The sequence below is a fragment of the Haliaeetus leucocephalus genome, unplaced genomic scaffold (assembly GCF_000737465.1).
Source record: "Haliaeetus leucocephalus isolate CR32 unplaced genomic scaffold, Haliaeetus_leucocephalus-4.0 Scaffold229, whole genome shotgun sequence".
Taxonomy (NCBI): domain Eukaryota; kingdom Metazoa; phylum Chordata; class Aves; order Accipitriformes; family Accipitridae; genus Haliaeetus; species Haliaeetus leucocephalus.
This window is the reverse complement of record NW_010972665.1, coordinates 2,643,103-2,669,306: the sequence shown is the minus strand read 5'-3', so window position 1 is coordinate 2,669,306 and position 26,204 is coordinate 2,643,103. Positions and strand designations below refer to the sequence as shown.

Below are 26,204 nucleotides of genomic sequence, written 5' to 3'. Positions count from 1 at the left end.
GGCCAAAATGTGTTTTGTTTACTTTATAGAAGGTGTGGGAGCCACTTAAACGTCAGTATTTTCTGTATCATCACTGCCAGTGCCATGAGTTGAAGCTCTACTTTATTTCTCATACTAAATAATTCTTTGTTTGCACAAGTAAACAAACACTGTGACTGTGTGTAAAAGACCGGGAAGCAAGAGGTCAACAGAAAATACTAGTTTTGCTTCAGTTTGGTGCTAATATAACATTTAAAAAAATATATATATGCATACATATATGGAAAAACTGCCCTAAAGAACAAACCGCTGATTTTTTCTGGCATGTGTCACAATGTTTAAAGTTTAGAATGGCAATGAACTCTGTTGAAAAAGCCTTTCCGAGCACACAAGAGCATTGCCATTTGCCCGCTAGGCACAGATTTCAGAGGGAGCTGAAACTGCGCCCACTGAACTGCCAGAAAACGCACTCCTCTAACTCTGCATGGCTGCTGAAGACATAAGGTAGTGTTCAGAGCTAAATCCTTTTCCTGTGATCTCTGTCCAGACCAGGAAAGAGGTTGAGGACTCAGAAAAGGCAAAGGGTGTGAAGTCATAGGCACCAAAATTAAGAAAAGCTTCTGCAGATGTTTCACTAATACAACACAATGACAGTCTTGGAGTTACTATGAAGAGCTCAGATCAAAATCAGTCCTGAAGACAGAAGAGATAGGTTACAACAAATGAAACCCATGAACTGTATGATCCTCATCTCTATCAAGACCATGGCCTACTGCAGTCAGCTGAGCAACACCAGTGAAATTACAGCGTGACACAAAACCAGATCTGGCCTTGGATATCAGCAAGTACAAATATCTCTTCTTGCACTGTCAATCCTATGTGTATCGGTTTGGCCACTGTACATCTTATTTGATCCTTACATGTAAAAAACCAAGCCAACCCCCCCTGTCCCAGCCCCAAACTATTATTTTTTGAGCTGTATATGGGAATGGGAAATACAAACAAATCTATTTCTATCCGTAAATAGGTAGCTCAAGAATTGAAAACACACATAAATGATGACAGTTGGAATGTCAATATCTGATGTAAAGAATAAATCAAAAATGTACATCCAAGTTATGTCGACACATGTTCTAGCTCACACATGCTCTTCAACCTTCTGAGACTTGGCTATGGGGACTGTGCAAAAATGAAGCATCCTTCAGTTCAGAAAGCAGACTGTGCACTTCACTTACTGTTTGCACTGACCCACACACTGCAGGAATGCATGTGTGTTTGTACTCCATTTCATGGTATTCTACAGACATATTTAAACCACTGCATAGCTGGACCATCACAACACTGTCCTATGGGAGAATTTTTTGACGAATATCAACCTATAATCAGGTCAAAGCAATTCCTACCGGAAAGCCTATCAGGGCATTGGCAAAAAAAAAAAAAAAAAGATAAGAACGTGTTATAATTTGATTTTGAGCAGGACAAAAACTGTATTATGCCTCACATTTTTTATACATTAAGCATATTGCCCTAGCGGGGCAAACTCACCTGTCAAAACTTGCAAGGTTTCTTAGCTATACCTCAGTTTCAGAGTGGTGAACACAGAAATCACATCATTTAAATAAATGCCATGTTACATGACAGCTTTGTTTATGCTACATGATAATCTGAGAAGCATGGGTTGTCAGTGGAGGCAGAAATGGGCCCAAGGCACTTCTATTTTACTTGAGCATCAGTAAGACTGAAAAGAGAAGGAATGAACATTAGGTCACTACAGAGCAGTTCTGAAGGAGCTTTTTCTTCTGGGAGAATTTATACTTAGTTTCATAAATAAAATCTGTCCATCGGAATGAAAGAGACAGCTTTCCCTAGAAACATTACTAAAAATAAGTTAATGTGTACATATATTTCTCCTTTAAAAAAAATAATTAATTGGATACTAGTTGGACACTGCTGAGGTAGATATACCAAGAAATTCTACAGCATTGCCTTTGAAGATTCAAATTACTTGTCAAAATTTTAATTTTTCATCCTTTTAACTCAGAGCTCAGCTCTAGAACTTTTACAATTATCTTTTTCTTCTCATTTGTAAATTCTGTGTTGCCTTTAATTAAGATCTGCCCAGACTACTTACTTATTTTTGAAGAATGAAACATGCTTGCTAAATGAATTTCCTCAGGATTTTGCGGGTTTTAAATCTATTAGAAGATCTCACTGCAGTGGAGGCTGAAATTTGTTCTAATCCCAATGGGAAAATAGTCTGCTCTTAAACTGCCAGTTAAAACCAGAGCAACTCCACTGTTTTTAATGGAATTCTTTAAGCTTTATGCCAGTCTAGAAAGAGAATTCAGCCCAAAATGAAGGAGTTTATTTTTCCCCTACATTAGTTGCAGGTAATTTCTTAGATAATTAAATACCCCAAACTATGATCTCTGTAGTATCTCTTCATCAGTTTAAAAGTATTACCTAACAAGCAGGACAATCAATCTACCACCTTTTAAAATAATGTCAAATACATTTTAATGTAAATTTTGCAACCCTGAATTTATACAATTATACTTTTATACAATTCACATAGTGAATTAAATTCATTTGGATACAGTTATTATAATAGTAGTTTTGACAAACAGTTTCCAGCAAGAGCTCTTGAATTGTATGTTTGTGTAACAAGCCCTTTAAAGCATGGCAGTAGCATATAGGCATTCATAAAGGTAACACAACAGGCTTTACAGTGCATGTGCTGTCATTTAAAGGAAACCCCAACACTATAAAAACAGGCTGCTTGACAAAACCAAGATAACTAACTTAGCAGACAAATTAAAAATTTCCAGTGTCTATCTCTGCAGAACCTTGTTGAACTCCTACTGTTGCCTGTCACTCTGTTACCTTTCTTTAAAGTTTTATTTCTGTAGTGATAAATTGCTGAATCATTCAGTTTTAAGTTATTTCAACCTAAAACCCAAACCAACTCATTGATCTTCTTTTTAGAAGCAATAAAACATTTTAAAATTAATCAAACTTTAGTTGGCACGTACAGCCAAGTTCAGCTTGTGATCTTTTAAACCTAATTTGTATTCTCGTATTGTCAAGGTGTCAAGGTATACCAAGATACATATTAGAAGGAAAAACAAAAAAGTTTCCTGCTCTGAAGAGTTTCCAATCTGAAAAGCAATGTTGGTAAGCAAGTAAATAGATACGTATAAATAAAATGTGGACACTCTGCTGTTATAATTAAGTTATGAAAAGTTATGAAGAAAGGCAAGAAGCAGATACTGCTTTAAAAACCAGATAAATATGCAGGAAAAAACTCTTGGTTAGCCTACAGAATGAGATCATTTGAACTGTAACTTAAAAATGTGGAAAAAAAATTGGAAAATGCTTGTTACTTGTTCCTTTTAGAACCATTTCAGTATAAAACATATACTCAATGATTAGTTAGACATACTGCCTGCTTTTTTGCCATCTTTTCCTAGAGGAAATAAACCCAGATAAAAAAAAAAAAAATGAAGACTTTCAATTTAACATTTTTGAAGAAAAACTTTCCTTTTTTATGGAAACAAAATTAACTTCTGTAACTCTCAACTTGCCAAATTTATACTTGTACCACGCTTTTACTCATCTTTGCTGCTTACTGTCTTTTCATTCACCCTCTTTCCCTCCATCCTTCTCTGTTGCCTGTTGATTCCTACTGATTAGAGAAATGACCGAGGTGTCTACTGGCTATCTGGAGGCTGATTGTAGCCAACGATCCTAGCACAATTTGGATTTTTACACCAATAAAAACTTACAAGGATTCATTCTTTTTCCAGATAAATACAAATCTGATCTGATAGCTGCTACTCAGCAGCAGGAGAGGCGGGAGCAGAGGGTGCCAGGAAGGAACAAAGCTGCTTGGAGCAGGTTTTTCTGCTGAATGCACTTGTCAAACTTGACCTTAGAGCCTGAATTGTTTTACTCATCCAGTCTCTTATTTCCTTGTTCTGATTTTATTCTTAAATGCCTGTACATTTTGCATGTTCAGGCTGAAATTGGAAGAGCAGTGCTTTCCTTCTGTAGCTCCAACCTTTTAAGAGTAGGCCTCCAGTTCCCCGTTTACAAAAAACAGGGAATCCACCAGTGTCCCATCTCCAAGGAGAAGAGGGCTGTCACTCCCCACCACTTTATCCAACTCCAGCAAAGGGTGTGCTCCAGCCTAGCCTATCCCTAGCAGTTTGGCTTGGCCTTGAAGAACCAAACCTCATTTCTCTTTATCATCAATTTCTAACATATTTTAATTCCTGTATTCATTTCCCTAAGCCATTTGAGATCACAGCTTCATGTGCTCTTATCTTCTAGACCAGTGCAGTGACTATTCCAGAACCCAACACACAATACATATCTGGTGTGAACATCTAACATGCTTTACTTTGTTTCTCCAAACTTCTGTTTTGGTTGCACACACAAAGACCATTTTATGGTTTCTGTATTCTACTTTTCCCAACAAAACAACTGTGCCTTGATTTTTGAAACATTTAAGCTGTCTAGTTAAGCAGGAAATCAAAAAACAATCTTTACATTTTTTATATTTGGGTTTAGCCAAATATAAAAATGTCAGTTCAAAAAACAGATACTCATATTCCACAGTGCACCAGAGATTAAAAGAAAATTGCATTTTTAGCACTCTAGTAACTACAGTGTTCAACTACTCACAAACAGATTTTCATATTTTTGTAATAATTTACAGTGTGCAATAGGTATTGTAATCTAATCCACCACGACTGCATAATTTTTGATCAACTTGCTGTTGATAAATAATGCAAGTATTAGGTTAGTAAATTTTTTACAATTAAGAGACTAAGAAAGCTGTTTATTGCCTTCCGTTATACCCTCTGTTAATAAGATCGTTGTTGCAGATGTTCATGTATGCTGCATTGGTGTTTAATGGTGCATGATGCTCTAGGTGGTTCCCATAACCTTGCTTTGTCTACTATGAGCTGACTCAATTGATATGATAATAAAGAAAAGAGGTCTGAAACAAGCTGGGCTGTACTGGCACAATTTGCATAACCTTTAAATTTGCCATCATTTGATAGCCAACTGCTCCTAAAAATTCTTATTCAGTTGTCAGCAACAACAACATACTGTACAAACAGCATTCTGCAATTGGACAGGTGGGGAGGAAAGAGAGGGCATGCATAGTCTATTGCGCTTTTATATTCTATCAAGAAATGTACTTATTATCAAATTTATAAAGCCAACAATTTGGAAGAGAGTTCTGCAGTTTCATTTGTGATCAATTGCTATTAGTCACAATGCATGGCCTGGCACCTCTTCAGGTTCACAGTACAATATCACAGTGTCAAATTACAAGTGACATAAATATTTGGTTCCATGGACTCCTCTCTGATTTAGTTTTGACTGCTAATCACTGGGACAGGCAGAGGAATCAGGATGGGTTAGGAGGGCTGTGGGGGGCACGGGGTAGCGGACTACAGCAAACAAAATCAATGTAAGCAGCCTTCCAAACTTTAAATCTGGTTTCCAACGACTCTGTGTATTCTTTTTAAACAAACACTAGAATTATATCACTCAGTAGGTATAGCCAAAACCTAACAATATAAAAATAGTTCATGTTTACTGTATTCACTACATCTGCTGTCCGTATATATTTTGTCAGGTCTGCTTACTTCACTGACTTTATTATTCATAACAAAGAAAACAGCTATGGTGAAAGTAAGCCCGAACCTACTTTCATTCAAAGGGGATCAACTATTTAAATGTTATTTTTGTGGTGTCCAGAGATTTATATCTAAACTGCCACTTCATATTCTATATTATGCTCAGGTGTGTCAAGGCCAGGTCATTGGTATACGAGTAACATGCACAGCCTATTTTTCAGATATGGCATTTAAACAATTTCCACTTTGCTTTATCTGTAAAACCTACTGTGGAAATCACTGAGCCAAACTGATCATAAAATCTCACAATTCCACTTGTAGACAATTAACCATTTTTGAGAACTCCAATTACCCTCCCCCCCCAAATTAACTCCAGATGTTTTGTTGTCTTTCACAAAATGAATCCTAAATCCCCAAAGTCAGGCAAAGCAGGACCCATTCAAACCTCCCCTTTGTCCACTCTTTCCACTAGCCAGGATCTCTGCTCTGTCCCTCCTGGAGCTAAGGATTTGTCTTCCATTCAGACACCTATTTCCCACAGCTTCTATTGCCTGCAACTGGATGCTACAGCAAAGAAACTTCTAATCAAAGGGTCAGTTCCTGCAGTTAATTTTCATCCAGGGTCACCACACATACTCTCACATTTTACTCTCCTTCCATTCTATGCAATTATTTTACAGTGACTATTTGAGCAGGTGAAGATTAGAGGCTTGAAAACGTAAGTTCCATCATTTATGGCAAAAGCATGACATGGATAGCTACAATTTAAACTTTTCTACAATGTTCATTCAACTGTCATCACAACATGGGAAATAAAATCTCTAAATTAAAGATGATAGGCTATCAGAGTCTGTAGGGCACCTTCTGAGTAGAGATTCTGCTGTTCAAACTCCTCTGTGATGATTTGTTATGAAGTGAACTGCTGCCTAATAAAAAAAGGCTAACACTGCCAAAATAATGGAAAAGAAGATCTTCTACAGAAGATATTCTGCCTAGGTGCCAGTGGTCAAAGGGCCCAGTTCTTTATGCACCTCATTTGTAACAGACAACAAAGAAGATACCTTAAGGTAAAATGTGTTATCAAATCTTTCAGCATACATAAAGTTTGCTTTTCGTATAACCTCTAGGTAGACTACAAAAATTGAATCGGAGATTGCAGACAGGGTACAACACACAAAAAGACACATGGATCAGTATAAACCATTAATATTCATGAATGTTTTAAGTTCTCCGTGGCCATAATCGATATCCAATGAAGTTAATGAGATCTTTCCATTGATTTCAAAAGATGCTGGGTCAAGCCTCACAGACAATAATATCACATTCTCTGCAAGCACTCCAGCTGACAACACATACTTTGATAAGTTGCTACGCTCCCATCCAGAATTTCAGCAATGAACAAAAGATACATTATCTTATTTCAAACTGGTTTTGCAAAATGAGCAATATACCATTATAAAACTCAATATGGAGCATCTAATATCTTTAATTGAAGAGCAGTCAAGGCCACAGTAGTAACTTGAGATATTAATGCCAATATGTGATCCATAAATAAGACAACTGTTATTTATTTAAGAAGGAAATGAAAAAAACCCAAACCTTAATGTGTCATCCTCCCAAAAGGTTGAGATTTTGTTTTGTTTTAACTTTGAGCCTCTAGAAAGCGGTGCTTCAAACTCTTATGTCTTCTAACACATCTAAGCCCATCCAATAGATTTAATCGCTGATAAGTAGAGTTATAAGTTCAACTGGCCTTGACCTTGGGCAGTATGACATTATCTGAAAACCATTAATGGTCTGAAACTAAAGGAAAAGCTCATTAATAAAAGCAAAACCATACAAAGGTACAAAGGCAAAAAAAAAAAAAAAGAAGAAAAAAAAAGGAAGTTTTATTAAAAGTATTGATCATGACCTAGGGCACTACAGACATTGATCTTCCCACATCTCCACAGGAAAAAAAAAAGTTAAGCCAACAAATAAGTGATCTATTTTGAAACCTGCTGAACAAGCCATACATTTAATTTCTTACAATCCAAAAAATAATCACAGCAAATTAGGGTAAAGAGAAAATATATTTCTCTAAAATTTATTGGTAAAAAAAATTACTATCTGATTAATTTCATAGAACAGCCACCCTGTTAGCATGATTTGAACCTAAGTGTCAGGAGGTGAGAAGGCTATGCACTGTAAACCTTTAAAGCATGTGTTTCAGATTTCAACTCATTAAAGCACATGCTTTTAAGGAGAAAAGGGTAGTCCAATACTGAATATTGCAGCAACACAGAATGCATGTATAGAAAAGGCCAATGCTGAACATTAAACTTAAAGCATACATTTAATGAAAAGTTTATAGGATAATTATTTTATATAAAACAGAATACTGTAGTTTTGGATTTTCTTCAGTTTGTTCAAAAAGTCAGAAAGATATCTTTAGACTGACATAACATTGTAGCTGCAAAAAAGTTGCTGAAAAACTAAAAGTCACCAGAATTGCATGTTTCGTGTACATGGAGAGGGGTAGGTGTCATTTTCAGAAAATGGGATAACCTTGACAAAGTTGCATCAATTACATGTACACGTGAAAAGCACAAATTAAATTTGGAAGGCTATCATTAGTTCCAGTGCTTCCCAATTACTGAACGAGCGATTCTGCTGTCTCACCAGTCTTTTAATATAGTTATATGAGAAAATTGGTGGTTTTCAGCATATGAGATGTCAAAGCGATCGTTTCCCTTCTGATAGTACATTCATGGCTCTGTCCCCTTATTCTTTGATCATTGCTTTGCAGACATAATTCTACAGTATTACCAGCTGATCCTGGAGCAACTTTCCTTCCAACTTTGGAACTACAGTCTTTGTCGCTAGATAGAAGTTCAAAATAAAACATCATGTTTTATGCCTCAGAGTGAGGCTTCACAGCAACTTCAGGCACTACAGTTTGCAGATACTATAGTCTCATCCTTGTCTCCTTCTACTGCAAATGCTGCATTCTCTCCTCCCATGCTGGCACTAGTACTCATCTGGACCTGGCAACAAGCCGGTTCAGAGAGCTCACTACCCTACCAGGTTAGGTTTCTGCCAGTCTGTGCAGACTGCTGAACTGGTTCCCCACGTGGGTGGAGAAGTGCTGGCAGGGTAGGGGAAAAGTAGGGGATGGAAGCGTGTGTCCTAGGAGGAGCCAGTGATTTCTGATTTTTCTATCAGTTTAAAACTGCCAGGGACCCAAGTCTCAGTCTCTTGTGCTCCGAGGACTGCATAGCCATAGAACGAATAAGGTGAATCCTCATTCCTTCCATGACTGCCCACAACAGTAGGGGCCTGCCTTGGTAACCAGAAGGCTTAATGACTTCAATTCTGTCTTCTCAGGATTTCTGGTAGGTAGTTCTGTTGCTTTGTGGTTTGAGCAAACAGAACAATATTGTGCCATTGTAATTTTTTCTTTACAAACCACTTCACAACTCACTCAGGTCACCAGTAAAATGGTAACTGTTTTAAAGTATTAGAGCCATTTATACAGGAGGCATCAGGAATTTATGATAAATTAATTCTATGTGGATGATCTAATTGAGGAATAATATCACTAGGAAGGCCTCATTGCTCAATAAATAAATTAAGCTACAGTGTACTAAGGTATACTTTCCTTCCTGAACAAGAGTGTTCATTTTGTATTTAATGGCACCTGAATCGGCATCTTACTGTAAATTCATTCAACTTTGCTCTCCAGAGTCAAGCGAGACAGGCCTCAAGTGGTTTAAGAGGTGGCCTTATTGAAATCCCCCTGCCCAAGTCCAGTCTTGATGTTAACTGTGCATACCTGTTATGGGTAGCACCTCGAGGCTATATATACCATTTCTGTGGGGACCTCTTCAGTGTAGCGTGTGCCATCCTCTTGTGATACGTTTAGACACATTTGGGATAGTAAAAACAAAAGTTGAGTGTGAAGAATTGCAAACGTGTCTCACACTAATGGGCTATAAAGTTCTTTGTCAATCAATGTAAAAAAGGTGCACATACAAAAAACAATTCTAGCTTTAAATACACAATGATGGGCTCTAAATCACCTATTACCACACCATAACGAAAATTTGAAGTTACTACAGATAATTCTATGAAAATGTCAGATCGACCATCAATGGTAGCCAGAAGAGCAAATAAAATGTTAGGAATTATTAAGAAAGGAACACAGAATAAAGGCAACAACAAAATTAAACCACTTTGTAAACTTCTCAGGACCTGGCAAGTTGCACATTCTGGTCCCCCATTCACAAAGAGTACAGCAGACCTGAGAAAAAGTGCAGTGAAGGGTGGCCCAGGGTGTCAGAATTACGGAGCAAACGAAGAAGAAGTAAACAGAACAGGAAAAGAGTCTGGAAAAAAGACTAGCAAAGGGGAGATAAGCAAGAGTTCCGCAAAATCAAAAGTAACAAGACATTGTATATGGAATGATTACGGATTGGCCGTGCAACACGAGCAGGAAGAGTGTCGTGGTTTAACCCCAGCCAGCAACTAAGCACCATGCAGCTGCTCACTCGCTCCCCCCCATCCAGTGGGATGGGGGAGAAAATCGGGAAAAGAAGTAAAACCCATGGGTTGAGATAAGAACGGTTTAATAGAACGGAGAAGAAGAAACTAATATTGATAACGATAACACTAATAAAATGACAACAGTAGTAATAAAAGGATTGGAATGTACAAATGATGCGCAGGGCAATTGCTCACCACCCGCCAATCGACACCCAGCTAGTCCCGGAGCAGCGATTCCCTGCCCCCACTTCCCAGTTCCTATACTAAATGGGACGTCACATGGTATGGAATACCCTGTTGGCCAGTTTGGGTCAGGTGCTCTGGCTCTGTCCTGTGCCAACTTCTTGTGCCCCTCCAGCTTTCTTGCTGGCTGAGCATGAGAAGCTGAAAAATCCTTGACTGTAGTCTAAACACTACTGAGCAACAATTGAAAACATCAGTGTTATCAACATTCTTCACATACTGAACTCAAAACATAGCACTGTTACCAGCTACTAGGAAGACTAACTCTACCCCAGCTGAAACCAGGACAAAGAGATAGCCAGTAACATTCCTAAGTGGCTGAATCCAAACAAATAAGGGGAGGTATCTCTTTACATAACACACAGTCTGTGACACTCATTATCGCAAGACATTATGGATGGTAAAATCCTATTTTGGACTATTAAGCACAAAGACAACATCTCTAGTTCAGAAATCCCCAAGCTACAGATCGCTGGAAGCTAGGAGAGTGTAACATGCAAGCATCACTAGAGATTTGCTCTGGTTTTATCCTCTTTTACAAGCACCCACTATTGTACACTGTTGCAGATACCAGGTTAGACAGACCTTTGGTCTGCTTCAGTCCTGCTCCCACTCTTTCACTCTATATTACCTCTCCAACATCATATAATTTCTACTACCTAAGCACTGGATTTGTGTATTAACAGTTATGCCTCTAAAAATCCTTTTTAGAATTATGGTACAAAACCTGAATTCCTAAATCTATATATTTGTATCTGAGAAACAAATACAGAAATTATTCTGTGTAAGAGGAAGTACTGCCTAGTCCTAAGGAATGGGATAGGGGCCTGCATTTATTGTCCTTCAACGAACATGCATTTTTCACAGCTTAAAGGGGTAATTTTTCCTCAGAATGTGAGAATGTAAATTCATTGTAGCACATGAAATTCCAGCTAGGTTTAAGAAGAGGCACAGTTTTGCCTTGAAAATTCCTTATCACTAGGGATTATACACGAAAAGGGGACTTCCCAGCTACACTCTCAATTTGTGGGCTAAACTGGAGCACTAACACATTAGACTAGAAAAGACATCCTTTTCTTAAATTATTATGAAATTACTGAAACACACACACATTACATATATACATGTATCCATTTACATACATGTATATGCATTCTTTGAGATGCAACAGTTGATACACTTTTAAGTCCAGTCAAGATACCAGTATCCAGGAACTTAGGTTTTAATAATGTGTTTCAGCTGTCTAATAAAATGCTCAGACCTCCTCTCCCACACAGCATGAAAGCATGAATGGTCTCAGTTACAAAAAGGTATTGCCAGCTTTGCTATTCATTAATCCTTATCAACAAATGCTCATTATTAATTTAGGTTTTGTGGTTTCCTAAGTCACAACTAAACTAAAACTAATTCTGTTGGGCTTTCTGGCTCATTTGTTATGCCATTAGCAGACTAAAATTTCCTTTTTTCCTAAATCCATTTTTGTTTTCTAAACTTTTCTCTCTATTTATGAATATAAATGGATAGGGAAGAGTGAAAGTGTGTAATCCTGTGAAAAAGAGAGCTGTAATATAACCCAACTACTATTTCCCCAGGTCCAAGACACTACTTTTGTTTGTGTAAACACATAGGAAGGCTGGCTGATAAAAAGAGCTAGTCAGGGTTTTCCTGTCTGGAAGGCTAAGCATGAAAGCTGTAAGTAAGGGAAAAAAATAACACTTTTTTCTTGCTTCTTAGAGGAGAACACACAATACTCAGTAACTTAAAGAAAGAGGAGCTGCAAACAGGCCCACCATAAAATGTCAGCAGTGTCAATAGTAATAAATACTTCTATGTTTTATAGATAGGCTTACAAGGTAACATGCTGGTCTATGATTGCAGCACAACCTGACAAAGAAAACCTACTGACCTCTGTTTAGGGTAAGTTATATGCTTGAACATCAGTCCTTTCTATTCCCCCCAAAAGCATACAGCATCATGCCATTATGATTTAAGAACAGCTCTTAAAATCTCTCTAGTTTCCACAATTTTGACAACCCTTCTAAAACAAATGGTTTAAAAAGTCTCCTAAAATATTTAAGATCTAACATATCCTTACAAAGTAAAAGAAGCTTCATCATTCATAAAAACATACTGTCCATACCTTTGTCATTATTTTCATTTAGATCAGGTTTGGGTTCTATCCAAACATATAAACTTTTAATTTATGAACATATCTGCATATATTACCTTAACAATGGTTGTACTGGGTGACACCAACAGCCATTTAGCAGATAACAGGTAGAGGCAAAAGCCTAGTATTACTCCAACATCAAAAGCTTGGTAGGCAGGCTCGAAAATTTGGTAATGTTGCAAGTCTTATTGCAACATTAATTTGGCTATACTGCACATGCTGTTTAATTTACGGAATAGATTAAATAACAATAATAACAAGTAGAAACTCACAAAACTATTTCAGTATGTACTATGTGGTAGGTGCACTAAGAAATTTTTAAGACGGACCTTTTTCATTTTACCACATTTGCCAGCACTGCTAATACCTTTCCTGAAATATCTCAAGTAATGTATCCCAAAAACTGAAGAAGATGTAAGTGGTTAGTAAGCCCTAACTGAGGTGGCTTTAATGCTTGAATCCTTAAAAAATCAATTTTTACTGCCATATTCTAACAAATGAGGTTATTATAAATGTGCCCTTAACAGAGGTGGTCTTGCAAACATTGGGGGGGAAAAAGAATGGAAAATTCTAGGTTCACGCCTGAACATACCAAATTTCATCATTCATAACTTGAAAAATGCTAAAGTGATTTTCTTTAAATTTGGATTGTTTTTCTTTCCTCTATTAAAGCTATAAAACAAGCCAAGTTTAAAGTTTGTAGCTTCAGCTGTTTCTGAATTATGCAAATATTTCAATATAAAAGTATGTTTTTCCATTGCTGAACTGATTTTGCTCAGACTTTCCGAAGATTTCCCTTTGGGCCAAGACCAGTCATAAAATGTATCTGACTAAAAGCAATTTGTTTAAAAATGTTACGAGCAACTCTGTAAAAGGGATAGCTTTCACAGCATTTGATTCTGACAAATGTTATAGCACACATATAGATATGACATATATGTTCTTGCCAGAGCTTGTGATTTTTGGTGCATTTCTTAAAAGCTCCAGCTGCTGAAATCAGGAGATTGCATGTGTTCATTAACTCTCCCTGCTTTCCCCGCATATGTATTTTTTGTGGTTACAGAAAAAAATATTGAAACGTGAAATGAATGTATCCCATAAGCTCAGGAACCCTCAGTCAAATCCAGAAGCTCAGGTCAGGGAAGAGGGATATAATGGAACAAGGCTGTGGTAGCGGGACAAGAGTCTCAATAGCCAAGTAATTCCCAGTATGGACGAGGAGCATCCACACAAAGAATTAGCCCAATACTGTACCTCAAATAAACTTTTCTGGTAAGTAAGTCATAGATCCTATTTTCAGTTAACAGTACATTTCCCAAAGCATAATGCTCTGTACTGAAAAGTTTTGTCACAGGTGTCTCTCACAGGCTACTTTTTTTCAAGAGAGTTTTATCAAAATTCAGTCTTGTTGGGGACCGATGCTAGAGAAAATTACAGCGTTTTTGTCAATGCTAATTCTTAGGGTCACTGAGAAATCCAATGCCTCCTTCATGTTCTTCAGTAAAAAGATAAAATTTGACATCATCGAAAAAGGCACCTCAGGTTGCCCAGAGAGGTGGTAGATGCCCCATCCCTGGAAACGTTAAGGTCAGGTTGGACGGGGCTCTGAGCAGCCTGACCTAGTTGAAGATGTCCCTTCTCAGTGCAGGGGGAGTTGGAGTAGATGGCCTTTAAAGGTCCCTTTCAACCCAAACCATTCCTTGATTCTATGACATGAAGAGGAAAACTTCAGCCAATGATCATTTGCACATGCTCTGTGGATTCTTATTAGAAGCTGACAGTTAATTCAGTCAACATTTCATCTGCCGCAGCTCCTGTGTGCCAAGCCTAAACACTCCTTTCCTTCTCTATAAAACACACTGATCACAACTCAGCTTGAATTTGAGCTTGCCTCTTCCTTGCAATTATTCCTACTGACAGAGAACAGGAAGGAAGGGGAGAGAAGAGGGGCCTTGGGGCTGGACTACTATGACAGAGGAGACAGGAACAGACTGTAGAAAGACCCAATGCGCTCCATGATAGAGATAGAATTTCTTCCTTTGAAAACAGAAATAATTCAGACAGCCAAAGAAAGCGGACTGACAAATGGGAATGGCTTCTAACCGTTTTCATGATCTGCTCCATGTCTATTGCATGGACCTCTAAGTTGCTTTTCAATCCATGCCTGAGTGCCTACAGCCTGTGGTCTGTTTGAGGTGAGCCACCAGTGTTTTTGGTGGGCATTAAACCAATGCTGTGTAAATTGCAGCAATTTGTAAGATGACTGCAGTATGGCTGAGCTAGATTTTTGGAGGAAGTAGACATTTTAGCTATCTCAGTCTAACCTCTCTCCCTTGTCTGCAAGAGCTATATTCTCAGAACTTTTTGGTCAGTCTTTCCTTTTGGTAACAAACTGCGCCTTTCTGCCCTATGCTCTGCTCCTCAAATGCCTGTTGATACTTCCATTCTCTGGAATGTCCAGGAATCAACAACTGTTGCCACAGTCCCTTCCACATGTAATGATTACCTGTATCTCTTCATCCTGCTTCCCCCCACCAAAGAAAATTTCGACATCTAATTTCCAGCACGTATGTATCTGTGCCCTTTCATGAATGAGCTGGCAACCTGTAATAACCCCTTTTATCCATCTTATTTCCTCTCCTTCCAGCCAGAGCTGTATCAAAGTGTATCCCCTCATTATTTCCATGACCTGATCCCCCATTCAACCTACACATAACTCATTGAAGAGGTGCACTCCTTCTCTCGTAACTCAGCCCCTCTCAACCTGGCCCCATGGCTGCCTTATCCTGGACAGGATGCAGAGTCTTTGACAGAGGAAACAGAGCTCTCTTAAGGATGCTCTTTACAGTCTCAGTGTTGCCTATCTCATCTTGCCATGCATGGGCAGGAGGAATAAAAGAAGCAGGGGGTGGCCATCCGGCTGTGTCTCTTCACAGCTTGCAGCCCAATCCAAGCCGTTCACTTCTACTCCCATGGCTCACAGTAATGCTACTCTGTGCTGGTGCTGGAGAGCAGAGACCTTTCCACGGGGAAAATGGGGAAGCGGAGGAGGAACAAAAGGTAGAAAACCCACAAAGGCCAAATTCACCTTGGAGTCTTTTACTCTCACACTTGTAAGCTCCAGCTCTATCCTGTGCTCTTTCAGACATAATCTAAGACCACTGGAATATGTGATCTGCCCAACAGCTGATGAAGGCTGGTTAAAGGCAGTAGTAGAAGGGAAGAAAGAGTAGAGTCCTTTGCCTGGATACCGACCCCTCTGGTTGAGTCACTACTGCCAGAAATGCCTTCCAGCTAATAAACATGTTGTTCCTATTATTATTAACCTGGACAAAATATAGAGCAGATGATACCAAAAAGCATATTCAAATCCATAACTGACTTTGCAAATACTATTTTAATACAGGCACAAACTCTTTGAGACTATATAGTTTCCGCAGAAAGGCAGGATAAACAACTAAACACAGCCCGCTTTTTCAAAAAATGTACTCCTCTTCTGTGCATTAGGAAATTAATTTTATACTGATAACCACTCCTAAATGCAGTAATTCTTCCAAAGATAATTTAGAAACTTTTTACACTTTCCAATGCAGGTTTCAAAGCACAACTAGACCTAATTAGTGTTGAAATAAGTGTGTTAGCAGTATTCTATGCCATTCTGTGGTATCATCATATGCTAAATTAAGGGACACATTTTCCTTCTTTCATTATTATCTTAATGTGAGGAGGTGGGAAAAAGATGATCCACACCAAAGGAAGGAAAAAGGGGGAAAACAATAACAAATTGGTATCTCTTTCGAGAATTGCCCCACAGGCCAAACATTTTTATGTTCTTAATCATTATTAAATGACTTAACATGACACACAGAGCCTGGCGAATGATTGCATCCTGACATGAGAACGAATTACAAATGAAATGAAAGATCAAGCTGTATTAGAGGACTGCCTCTGGGAAATGAAAATCTTTAATTCTCTTTTATTATTGACATTTATTTGGCTGCCATGAATAACAACATAGCAAAGAGATTCAGCTATGCTTGTGCACTGAATAGCTTATCCCACAGCTCAAAACTGCCTTAACATTTATCATGTTTGCTTTTGTAGCTGACACCATTGCATACACTCTCTATCCATCTTGCATTTATCATGCATATAAAGTGCATTCTCTAATTTAAGTTCATCTCACAGCGAACAAACAGCTAAGATTAGCAAGTGTCAGTCCCCAAATAAGCTCCCAGTTGTAAAAATATCAAAGAAAGGATTAATGGATTTGTTAACAACTCCAGTTTGAAGAATAAAATAAGTACACAGTGAAAATTAAATAAGAGCACAGGAGGGTTACATATAAGATTTAGGTTTACTACTGTTATTACTAGCTCATGTATAAAAACATTTTTATACTGCTATTTTTCAGCCAAGTGTACAATACTCAAGTGGAGTGCCTCCATATGGGCCATTCACGTAATGCAGTAACTTTCTGGAAGCAACACTTCCATCATTATTCAGTGAGATACACATACCCAACTCTCAATGACTGCTTTCTATTGCCTTTAAACCAGTTTGTAGCTAACAAAATAGGGGAAGAAGCAAACTATTGGAGAAATCATTCAAACGGCTGCTAAGAATGATCTATATAGCAGTGACATACCTACTTAGTGCCTAGCCCTGCAGCCACAGTCTGAAGCCAATTCTGATTTTTGCGCAAATATCATATGAATAAGCACCAGTCCCTGAGGTGCAAAGCTTCCTCAACTTCACTTCATTTCCAAAGGAGGAATTCAGCCCTGACTAATAACTTGCCTTGTGAAGGAATGAATGACTAAAATCGCTTGCCACAGCACATGTTTTTAATAGCTTTATTTAGTCTAGAAGCATAGGTGGACAGAATTAAAGAGACTGTCAAAAGGTAGGCAGTAATGTTATTAACGCTTAAATCTGTGCGTCGTAGGCAGCACAAACTACTTGTATCCCCGCTAGAACACCTTTTTCCCACGTAATCCTTTGAGACTAGAAGAGCAGACGGCTGAGAAAAGCTGAAGTGAGACTTTCTGCTCAAAGCAAAAAAGCCTGGAAATTCACTTAGTACTGGATTTCACTTCCTCCTCTTCACAAATGTTTAAATATACTATACTGTTGCACAGCTGTTCTCAGCAGGCATAGTGTGTTCTTGTTTGCAGCAAAGAGGGCTACACAGATAAAATCTCAAGTCATAAAAATCTGAGCAAAACCAACTGGATCAATATTTTAGATCTATGTTATAAAAAAAGAACTTAAGATGTTCAGAACTAAATTCTCAGGCATTCTTGTGAAATATTAACTTCTTAAATTCAGAATCTTAAAACAATTAAAAGAGTAACAGATGAGAAACATGGGCTAACATCAAAAGGCAAACGCTCTGACTACCATTTAACACTCAAAATTTGTAAAACCACAATTTGTAATTGATTAACTAGAGTATTTACTGTGAGCGACAATAGAGATTTGAAAAATATACCTGTAGCCATTACAGTGTCATCTTTCCCCTGGGTAAAGACTACGATTCGTTGCCTTTTAGTGTTCACCTTTGGCAGGGCTTGTGTCTTCCGGGCTATCTCTTTAATGTCTTCAGTCTATTCATGGAGAGAAAGAAAATTTTTGTTACCAGCATACTGAAGTGGTGAAAGATTAGAACTTTATTAGGAGATCAAAGATTTATTTTCTTATGGCTAGGTATAAAATAGACTTTATTGTCAGTAGAGGAAGATTTTTAAAAGGAGGAATACTTCATTCTCCTAAGGGTTTATATATTACTATGAGACTATTGTTTTTAATCTTGATAATGATAGTTCAGCTATTCCAATTGCTGCAAAACTGCAAAGCTAACAAAGGAATTACAGAGCATTTCCTAATGAGCAATTAGTGGGTTTCTTTGCTGCTGACTGAATTCTAACCTTACCTATCATAAAATTAGAAATAAAATTGGTAAGAGAATACTTTGGATAAACTCTGAGCCTGATTTTCATCCAATTTAGCCAGGTTTTATAGTACTATAATCCCTCTGATTTCAGCAGGATTACAAATACTGTTTCTCTAACTTCCCTGCAGCAACTGATCTCAGCAAGCAAACTGACTGTAGACTGCAGCACCTTAGGGGGTGTAGAGCCCAGGTGAATATGCTCTCTGCTCACTGGCTGGTTGCATAATTGAGATGCAGGGAAGCAAAGGGTGAAAGCTATATTCAGTGGGGCACAGAACATCCCTGATTTTCTGCAGTAAGGCTAAGATGCAAAAATTTCAGGAATCTTTTCTCTGAAGGGACTTTGTACACCATAGCGCATGTAGCTGGGAACAGAGGAACTGGCATACTGAACCAAACCTCTCATCCACCCAATGTCTTTGACAGCAACAAGTCTGAAAGGTTTAACTTGATGCAAGAAACTCTAATAGCACAACTTCTCATTAGACTATTATCCTTCCTATTCTCATAGTTGCCCTATGATCTGAAACACAAGGATTTCAATTTCTAATTTATTCAGTTTTCAATCTAATCTAAATATAGGTATTCCTGTTATTTGTATAAGCATCAAATCCTTTTATAATGCTATGTGGGAAGCTTTTGTTCTCAGATTTATTGCGAGTCAGTAAGTTCTACAAATTAACTCTGGTATATCTAAACTTATTTCTTGCCATCATTTATATGTTTTTTCTCTTTTTGTTTTATTTTTTTAACATTAGGAAAAGTAAGAAAGACTACGATTATTCTCTGTGCTACTTACTATGACCCACTTTATTCATATCTGTGTTAAATAACACCATACTTTTTTCCCAGTTTGCTCTTGCATACAAGCAACTGTAGTGAAACATAGCTGATGTGGTGAGGGCCTAGCATTGAATATATGAAAACACAACAATGCTTTCTGCATTGTTTTGTCTCCTCTTCATTATGAATCCCAACTCATTTTTTAACACAATTATATAATGAATGGAGTCCATTTATAAAGCTATCAAGAGTGGTTTCAAGTCATTTATCAGAGATGTTACAATTAATTCATATTACTAATAAATTGATTTTATCTTCCAAAATCAGCATACAGTGTTATTTTGAAACGCAGGTACAGTATGTGCCATTTTGACTGCAGCTGTGGATCTTAACAAGAGATTCATTATTTTTTATCAGCAGGTCAGGTAAACACTTCAAGAACTATAATCTGCATACCATTCAGTCCTGGTTACTTGATGATTTTTGGTAATCTTGTTGATCTTCAAGCACCACCTTTCTTATGGACAGAGAATATGCCTGGGGAATATATTTACCAGTATCTATTTATGTGAAAATTATCTAGCTCTTTTGCAATACTCTTAGCCTCCCTTTAACTTCTCCCCCGACTCTGGTAGTCAGTGAGCCCATTGATTTATACACATTTACCAAACATGAAAATAATTTCCCCTTACCTATTGGTCTCTTTACCTCTTTTTAAAATTCCCTCATACTTTTCATTTCCATACAGTATGCTATCATTTGTGTTATTTCTTCCTTCCTCCTGCTTAGACTGTTAATATAGCTTTTAGAAGGCAACATCTTCTGCCAGAGGAGAACCTCAAACCCCTCTGTGTGGACTGAGGACAGTGAACAGGGGCCATCTTACCCCTAATTCTCTAAAGGCGAGGAGTCCCTTAAAGGTGCCAGAGAAAAAAATGGAAATTGCTTCTCTTCTGTTTTGAAATGTCTTTTTAAGAGATTTGTGAAGAGAGGGTATCAGCTGGTGGCACAAGCTGTTGAACAGGGGACGGATGGAGAAATACAGCCCTCCAGCTTGGTAATATGTAGGCTTCTGAAGGTTCACCTGAATTCTGAACTATTTCAGGCCTTGATAATTAAGAGATCCATGAACTAGAAAATGCAATAAAGCATCGTGGAGATCAAACAGGAGAGAGGTGTTTAGCTTTTGCTAAGTAGGAAGTGGCTACTGGTGACTTTATTAAGCACATTTACAGTGGAGCAAAGCAGACATAGAAATCAAAGAGCTTGAAGGTATTTGTGCAATGTATTTACATGCACTTTGGATTTTAAAAGGAAAACAAGGAAGTTATAGTAGGAGAAAATGGCACAATCAAGAGATGATTTCTTCAGTTTAAGGAAGAATAAAGATGAACTTATATGAGGGAAAGAGGACCCTGAGGAAGAAGATTAGTTAAGAATGATGGTAAAGGATGGAATAAAGTAGACAGTGAAAGAAAGTAAAAAGCACACGTTTTCAGAAAGAATTAAATATATAATAAGTGTGTAACAGTAGAAGGAAGGTATTTAGGGGAAAAAAGGCAGTTTTTTAAAAAGCAGAAATTTCAAACCAGAATGATTTGGAGATATGTCTGATTGTGCAGACTTTAACAGTAACTGAATAGCATCTTCTGTGAGAATTAACTTGGCCATTTTAGCCAAAATCACTTTCTATACTAAAATTTTTGAAAGGAAGAGAATAAAATAGAGCTTATATAGTGAAAAAGCTGCAATCTCAGTGTTGAGAAGGTTAATAACTTTTCCACAATATATGTGAATATTTACAGCATAAGACTGAAGAGGTACTGTGCCCCTCATTTCATTGTCAGGCAAACATCATGAAATGTTGTTGTCTTCTATTTCTGTTCAGAATACACATAATATTTTCAAATAGCTGAAATGAATAATACTTATTTTGCACTGACTCATACTTGCACACTTATCAAGACTTTCTTATACATCCTGTATCTACAGACATGGCTGAATGGTAAGACTGTACTGGTTTGTGGCCCTAAAGCCTCTATAACATTTCCCAAATTCACAGGATATTCACACATATCCAATTATACACTTGAATCTGATTTAACAAAGCTGACATACAAATCTCACAAAAGCATGATTTGCCTATTGATGCTGCACCTGAAAAACCTTGCATGTGGCATTCATTCCAGCAAGCAAGCGGAATATATGCATGTAAAGAAAGTACATCAGATATCCCAGGATCAGATAAAAGTATGAGAAAAACTGCATACAGTTAAAACTGCTCGTCAAACTACGTCTTCTGATCTTTGCCTCTGAACAGATACACAATAGCTGGGACTACCATAGCCCTGACCTAAACAGGCATAAATCCATTGAAAACAGTGGACCTGTGCAGTGTACCTCATTAACTTGAAGACCTAAATTTGGTCCAGGGTACCAAAACTCTTTAATTTGGTTCTCCAACCAATAACTACTTAGAAGGAGACCTCTGCCTCTAACAGGAAAAATTATTTTGCATGGCAGCTGCTACTAACCCCTTAGATACCTACTGTTCCATTCACTTCATTTTACTTCTTGGGTTGACAGACAGAATTGAACCCTAAGTTTTATGTTAAAGTAGGATTTTGTTTTCCTAATTCCTACATGGAATGAACAGCAAGTTACCATTCTGTAAAAACAAAACCTCATAAACCTCTGTCCTGGCAATTTTGTTATTTGAAACATATTGCACGCATCCAGTTAAAATATACTGACAAACATTCTACCACTTCAAGGGGAACCAAGTCCAAGAGCTTCCCTGGGATAAAAATTGTGACTATTACAATGGATTAATGAGATGACTGCAACTTACAATTAGGATGAAGCACTGTCTTCACAGATAGTGAATTTACTATCTATTTAATAGTTTTAAAATGTCATAGACATGAAATTCACAAAAAAAGAAAACAGTGATGCGCTCCAGGAAGAGACTGCATCAGAAGTAATGTTCTGCTTTTGATTATTGCAGGTAAGTGTTGGTCAGGAGATAAAATGAAGGAAATAATAGTTTTCAAATATCATGATTGATTTTACAAGAATAACTTGTATTTCAGCAAAGTACAATGAAAACTAACTCTTGGTAAGGTGAAGCATAAAAATAAAAATTCTTCTGAATGCGGTTTTTCTTGCAAAAAAACCCCAGATTTGTGTCATGGAATTTTTTTCTCCTGCCTATGACAAGGTTTTATTTCTTCAGAAAAGGTGTATTTTTTCCTGAAGTTGACTTGATTGTACTTCTTTTTTTTCAAAAATTGTTTCAGATATACTTAACTCAATCCATGTTTAAAAGATGCATTCAGTCCACACAAACTATTTAAATTACTGGGAGGTAGAAAAGGAGACAATTAAAAAAAAAGAAGCTAGTCACAACTGATTCTCTATGCTAAAAGATTTCTGATTATTTTTGTTAAAAAATAAAATTCTTTCCAGGCTGCAATTCAAATTCAGCTACCAGCAACTTTTCATCAATTCTATGACAAATATCCTCTTGATTTTTGCCCTGGTCACTCAAGTCCTTTCCTTTAGTTTTCCATGTTTCAGCAGTTTTCTATTCTCAATATAAATCACAGAATCAAGTTTACAAGCTTTTGAGAGTTGCTGGAAATTTTTCTTGATTTTAATTGAAAGGCTAATTGAAGTTCTTTAAGTTTTTCCTAAGATACTTTATTAGTAGTGTGATTTTTTTGTTTGTTTGTTTTTTCCTCCACAGCACAATGGGAAAATAAGACTGTGGATACTTACCAAGTTTTACACATCAGTAAACTTGACATGTGAGTTGCTACCAAGCAAGGGGGTAATAAGAGATAAGATCATAATCATTGTGCACTTTACTGATACACTGTAATCAAATGTGGCAGATTTAGGATGTTCAGAAGGAACTGTGCTAAAATCTCTAAGCAAGCACTAATGGAAAGGTTAGTATGATGGTAGTTAGCAGACACCAGCAAAAGCAGTTTGTCACTAGAACTGAATTTAAACCAGGCACATTCAAAGTCTTTAGCTCAAGGGGGCAATAAAAATATAGAATGGGTAGACTTAATACACTACTTCCTTTCTTTTTTATTGTCTAGCTACCAGAGGGTACCAATAATTTGTTATGCTTCATATTATATTTGGAGGCATCTGTGAAATTCATTCATTTGATAGAATAAATCCAAAGTGTATTTTTATGCTAACAATACAGATTATACAAATGAAAATTGACAGTGATAAAAAGTCTTGATTTCTACAAAGCAGCCAGATGAATTTGGCAAACATAAAATGAAATGGGACAGCCCACAGTTTTAATATCTAAAACACTGATGGCATTGATGTACCTGCTGGTGTATGGTTCTAAAGAAGTCTAAATTGTAGAACAAAAGCTGTCAGTCTTTCCCTCTTTTTTTATATGCAACCATCCACACGCAAAAGTGGCACGTTCTTAAAGCGATGCAGTTTGAATTGCGCGGCTTCTTTTATTTATGCAAAATAGGTGTTGAGCAGTCAAACTCCTAGCTATTCTTTTACACTGCAAACAAATCAATTAAGGTGGGTCTTATTCCAGTGAAAAAACATGTAGAAGGATTTATGTCTGTTCAGTTCTGCAATTTAGATTTCAGTAACTTACTATCTGCAAAATTAGCACAACTGTTGTCACATTAATTATAGTATTTAAAACCTGCCTATTTGAATTCAGCATTAGAGACCAATAGTCGATAGCTCTCCAGACTAAGTTATCTGAATTTAGCCAATGGGAGATACCGTTCAAATAAATACCTCAAGAAGATGAAATCAAAAGCTCTGAAAATCAGTGTAAAATCAACTGTGTTTACTTCAAGAAAGTAGAGGATCATACATTTTTAGAGCACAGATGGAAAACACCAACTCGAATATGTTTTGAAACACAAATTCCACACTACCCCTTCTAAAAGAAGCTGTTTGTAGAAGCACGGTTTACATTAATCAGTACCTAACAATTTTATATACAACCTTTCTAAAATTCATTTGCATAATGATAATCCGCATATGGCAGGGTTTAAGTTATTTAAGCGGTGTTATATTTCACTATTTAGTCTTGCTTCATCACTGCTTTAGCAGTGAATCCTTATGGAGTGTAATGCAGCTAATGAGGTAGCTTTTTAACTGAAAAAACTGACAGGTCCCATATCTGCAGAGGCAGCTTGAAACTGTGCCCAACCTCTCGGCTTCCCAAGAGGCTTTTCAAAATTCAATAAATAACATCTGTAGGCGATGTTGGGTGCAGACCTAGCAGAGTGCGTCATAACACTGAGCTGGCAGAACAAAGAAACCATGACGACTGCCAAGTTTCCATGGCAACCGCTGCGAGGCTTGGAGAGTATAATAGCACATCAATCATTGTCCAAAAGAACTTCATTATCAGCAAGAAAAAAACCCTTTAGGATCTGTTTAGTGTGCAATTGTGGGTTAACTCACCTCAAAGCCTTGCTCTCTAGCAAAAGTGGCAGCTTCCTGAAATAATAAAAAAAGAACAGTTAATTATAAAGCGCTAGATAATGAAGAAATAACACATTTTGAAACTCATTCAGCCAGTTTTCCTTTTACACGATTATCAGTGTAAACCCATATACAGTTGTTCAATTCTGATAGTCGCACCAAAAGCTTCCCCCTCCTTCCCTCAAGCCCAACAACAGTACAATGTCAACACATTTCACAAGTTCAAATAAAGAAGGTACAGTATGGTTTTTCCAGGCGAGGGAAGTTACTTCTGGAGATAGGGCTTTGACTAGGAAACCACTACTTCAAATCCAGACAAACATCCTTCAGACATATTTTTAATTGAAATTGTATTATATCTCTATTTATCTGTGGCACTTCATGGGATACAGGTTATCAAGCCATTTTAAAAAAATCATTTGTCATCTACAATGCATTAAAAAAAAAGGATCACAAAATGTGTTCAAACCCTTGTGGTGGAATCAGATGAGCATTTTAAAATACTCTGATGTCTTAATCACTGCTTTAGGCAATTTAACTATGTTCTTTTCCTGCAAGAACAGAGGAAACATCAGGGTATCAGAATGTCCTAATTTCTTATTTATATTAATTGGAGCAATTAAAATCTGTTTTGAAATAAAAGCAAGGAGACAGAAGACAATAGCAATGTTTTTCCCTTACTCACTTTCTACCTTAACATTGCAAATATTGCAGAAAACCCTCAAAGTCTTTATGTTTTAACTTGCATTCTTCCAGATTATCTTTGCCAAGTGATATTAATAGAGGGATAAGTCTTGAGCCAAAATGGTGAGTTGATCCAACTAAACAAAAATAACTACCGTACCAAACCGTTTAAGTCCAGTGTCCCTACGACAGCTTTCAGTGCTGCAGAAAATACGTACTTGTGGAGCTATATGATCTGCCAATTTGGAGGCAATATAAGAATTTGAAGTGGGTACAACTGATTATAACAACAGTAAGTTGAGGTTAATAAAATGTGATAAGCTGAAAAGCACAACTCCTCAGGCTGCTTCACTGCAGAAACATAAGGCTGACCGGGTTAGCCTTAGCTGATGTTGACAGAAAAACTGAATCATGGTCCTGACAATTGGGTGCGGGCAAGGTTAGCCACTTTGACAATTTACTTACAATTGAATTCCTTCTTGCACATCACACAGTCAATGACATTTGCTAGCCTGGCTGTCAAGAAGGAGTGTAGGGTTCAAAGATATCATGCAGTGTTTTCCTAAACCAGCATGTGATTAACAAAGCCTATGCTCATATGAAAAAAGGAGCCTGCAAAGCTTCCACTCTAAAGTGATGCACTTACAATGAACTGCAACACAATCAAGAAAGCCTCAAAAAGGACCAGGACACAGAACGCCCGACCCCCCACCCCCCC

The 26,204-nt window shown here is 37.4% G+C and overlaps 1 protein-coding gene across 3 annotated transcripts in view; it reads right to left on the bottom strand.

Annotated features, from left to right (window-relative positions):
• ADK (adenosine kinase) overlaps positions 1-26,204 on the bottom strand; it is a 296,805-nt gene that overhangs the window by 24,349 nt on the left and 246,252 nt on the right. For all 3 annotated transcript variants that reach the window (XM_010567786.1, XM_010567787.1, XM_010567788.1), the window contains 2 exons: positions 24,782-24,817; positions 18,065-18,179 (listed from right to left, as the gene is read on the bottom strand). In XM_010567786.1, coding sequence (XP_010566088.1) covers positions 18,065-18,179; positions 24,782-24,817 — 151 coding nt within the window. The remainder of the gene's footprint in view (positions 1-18,064; positions 18,180-24,781; positions 24,818-26,204) is intronic.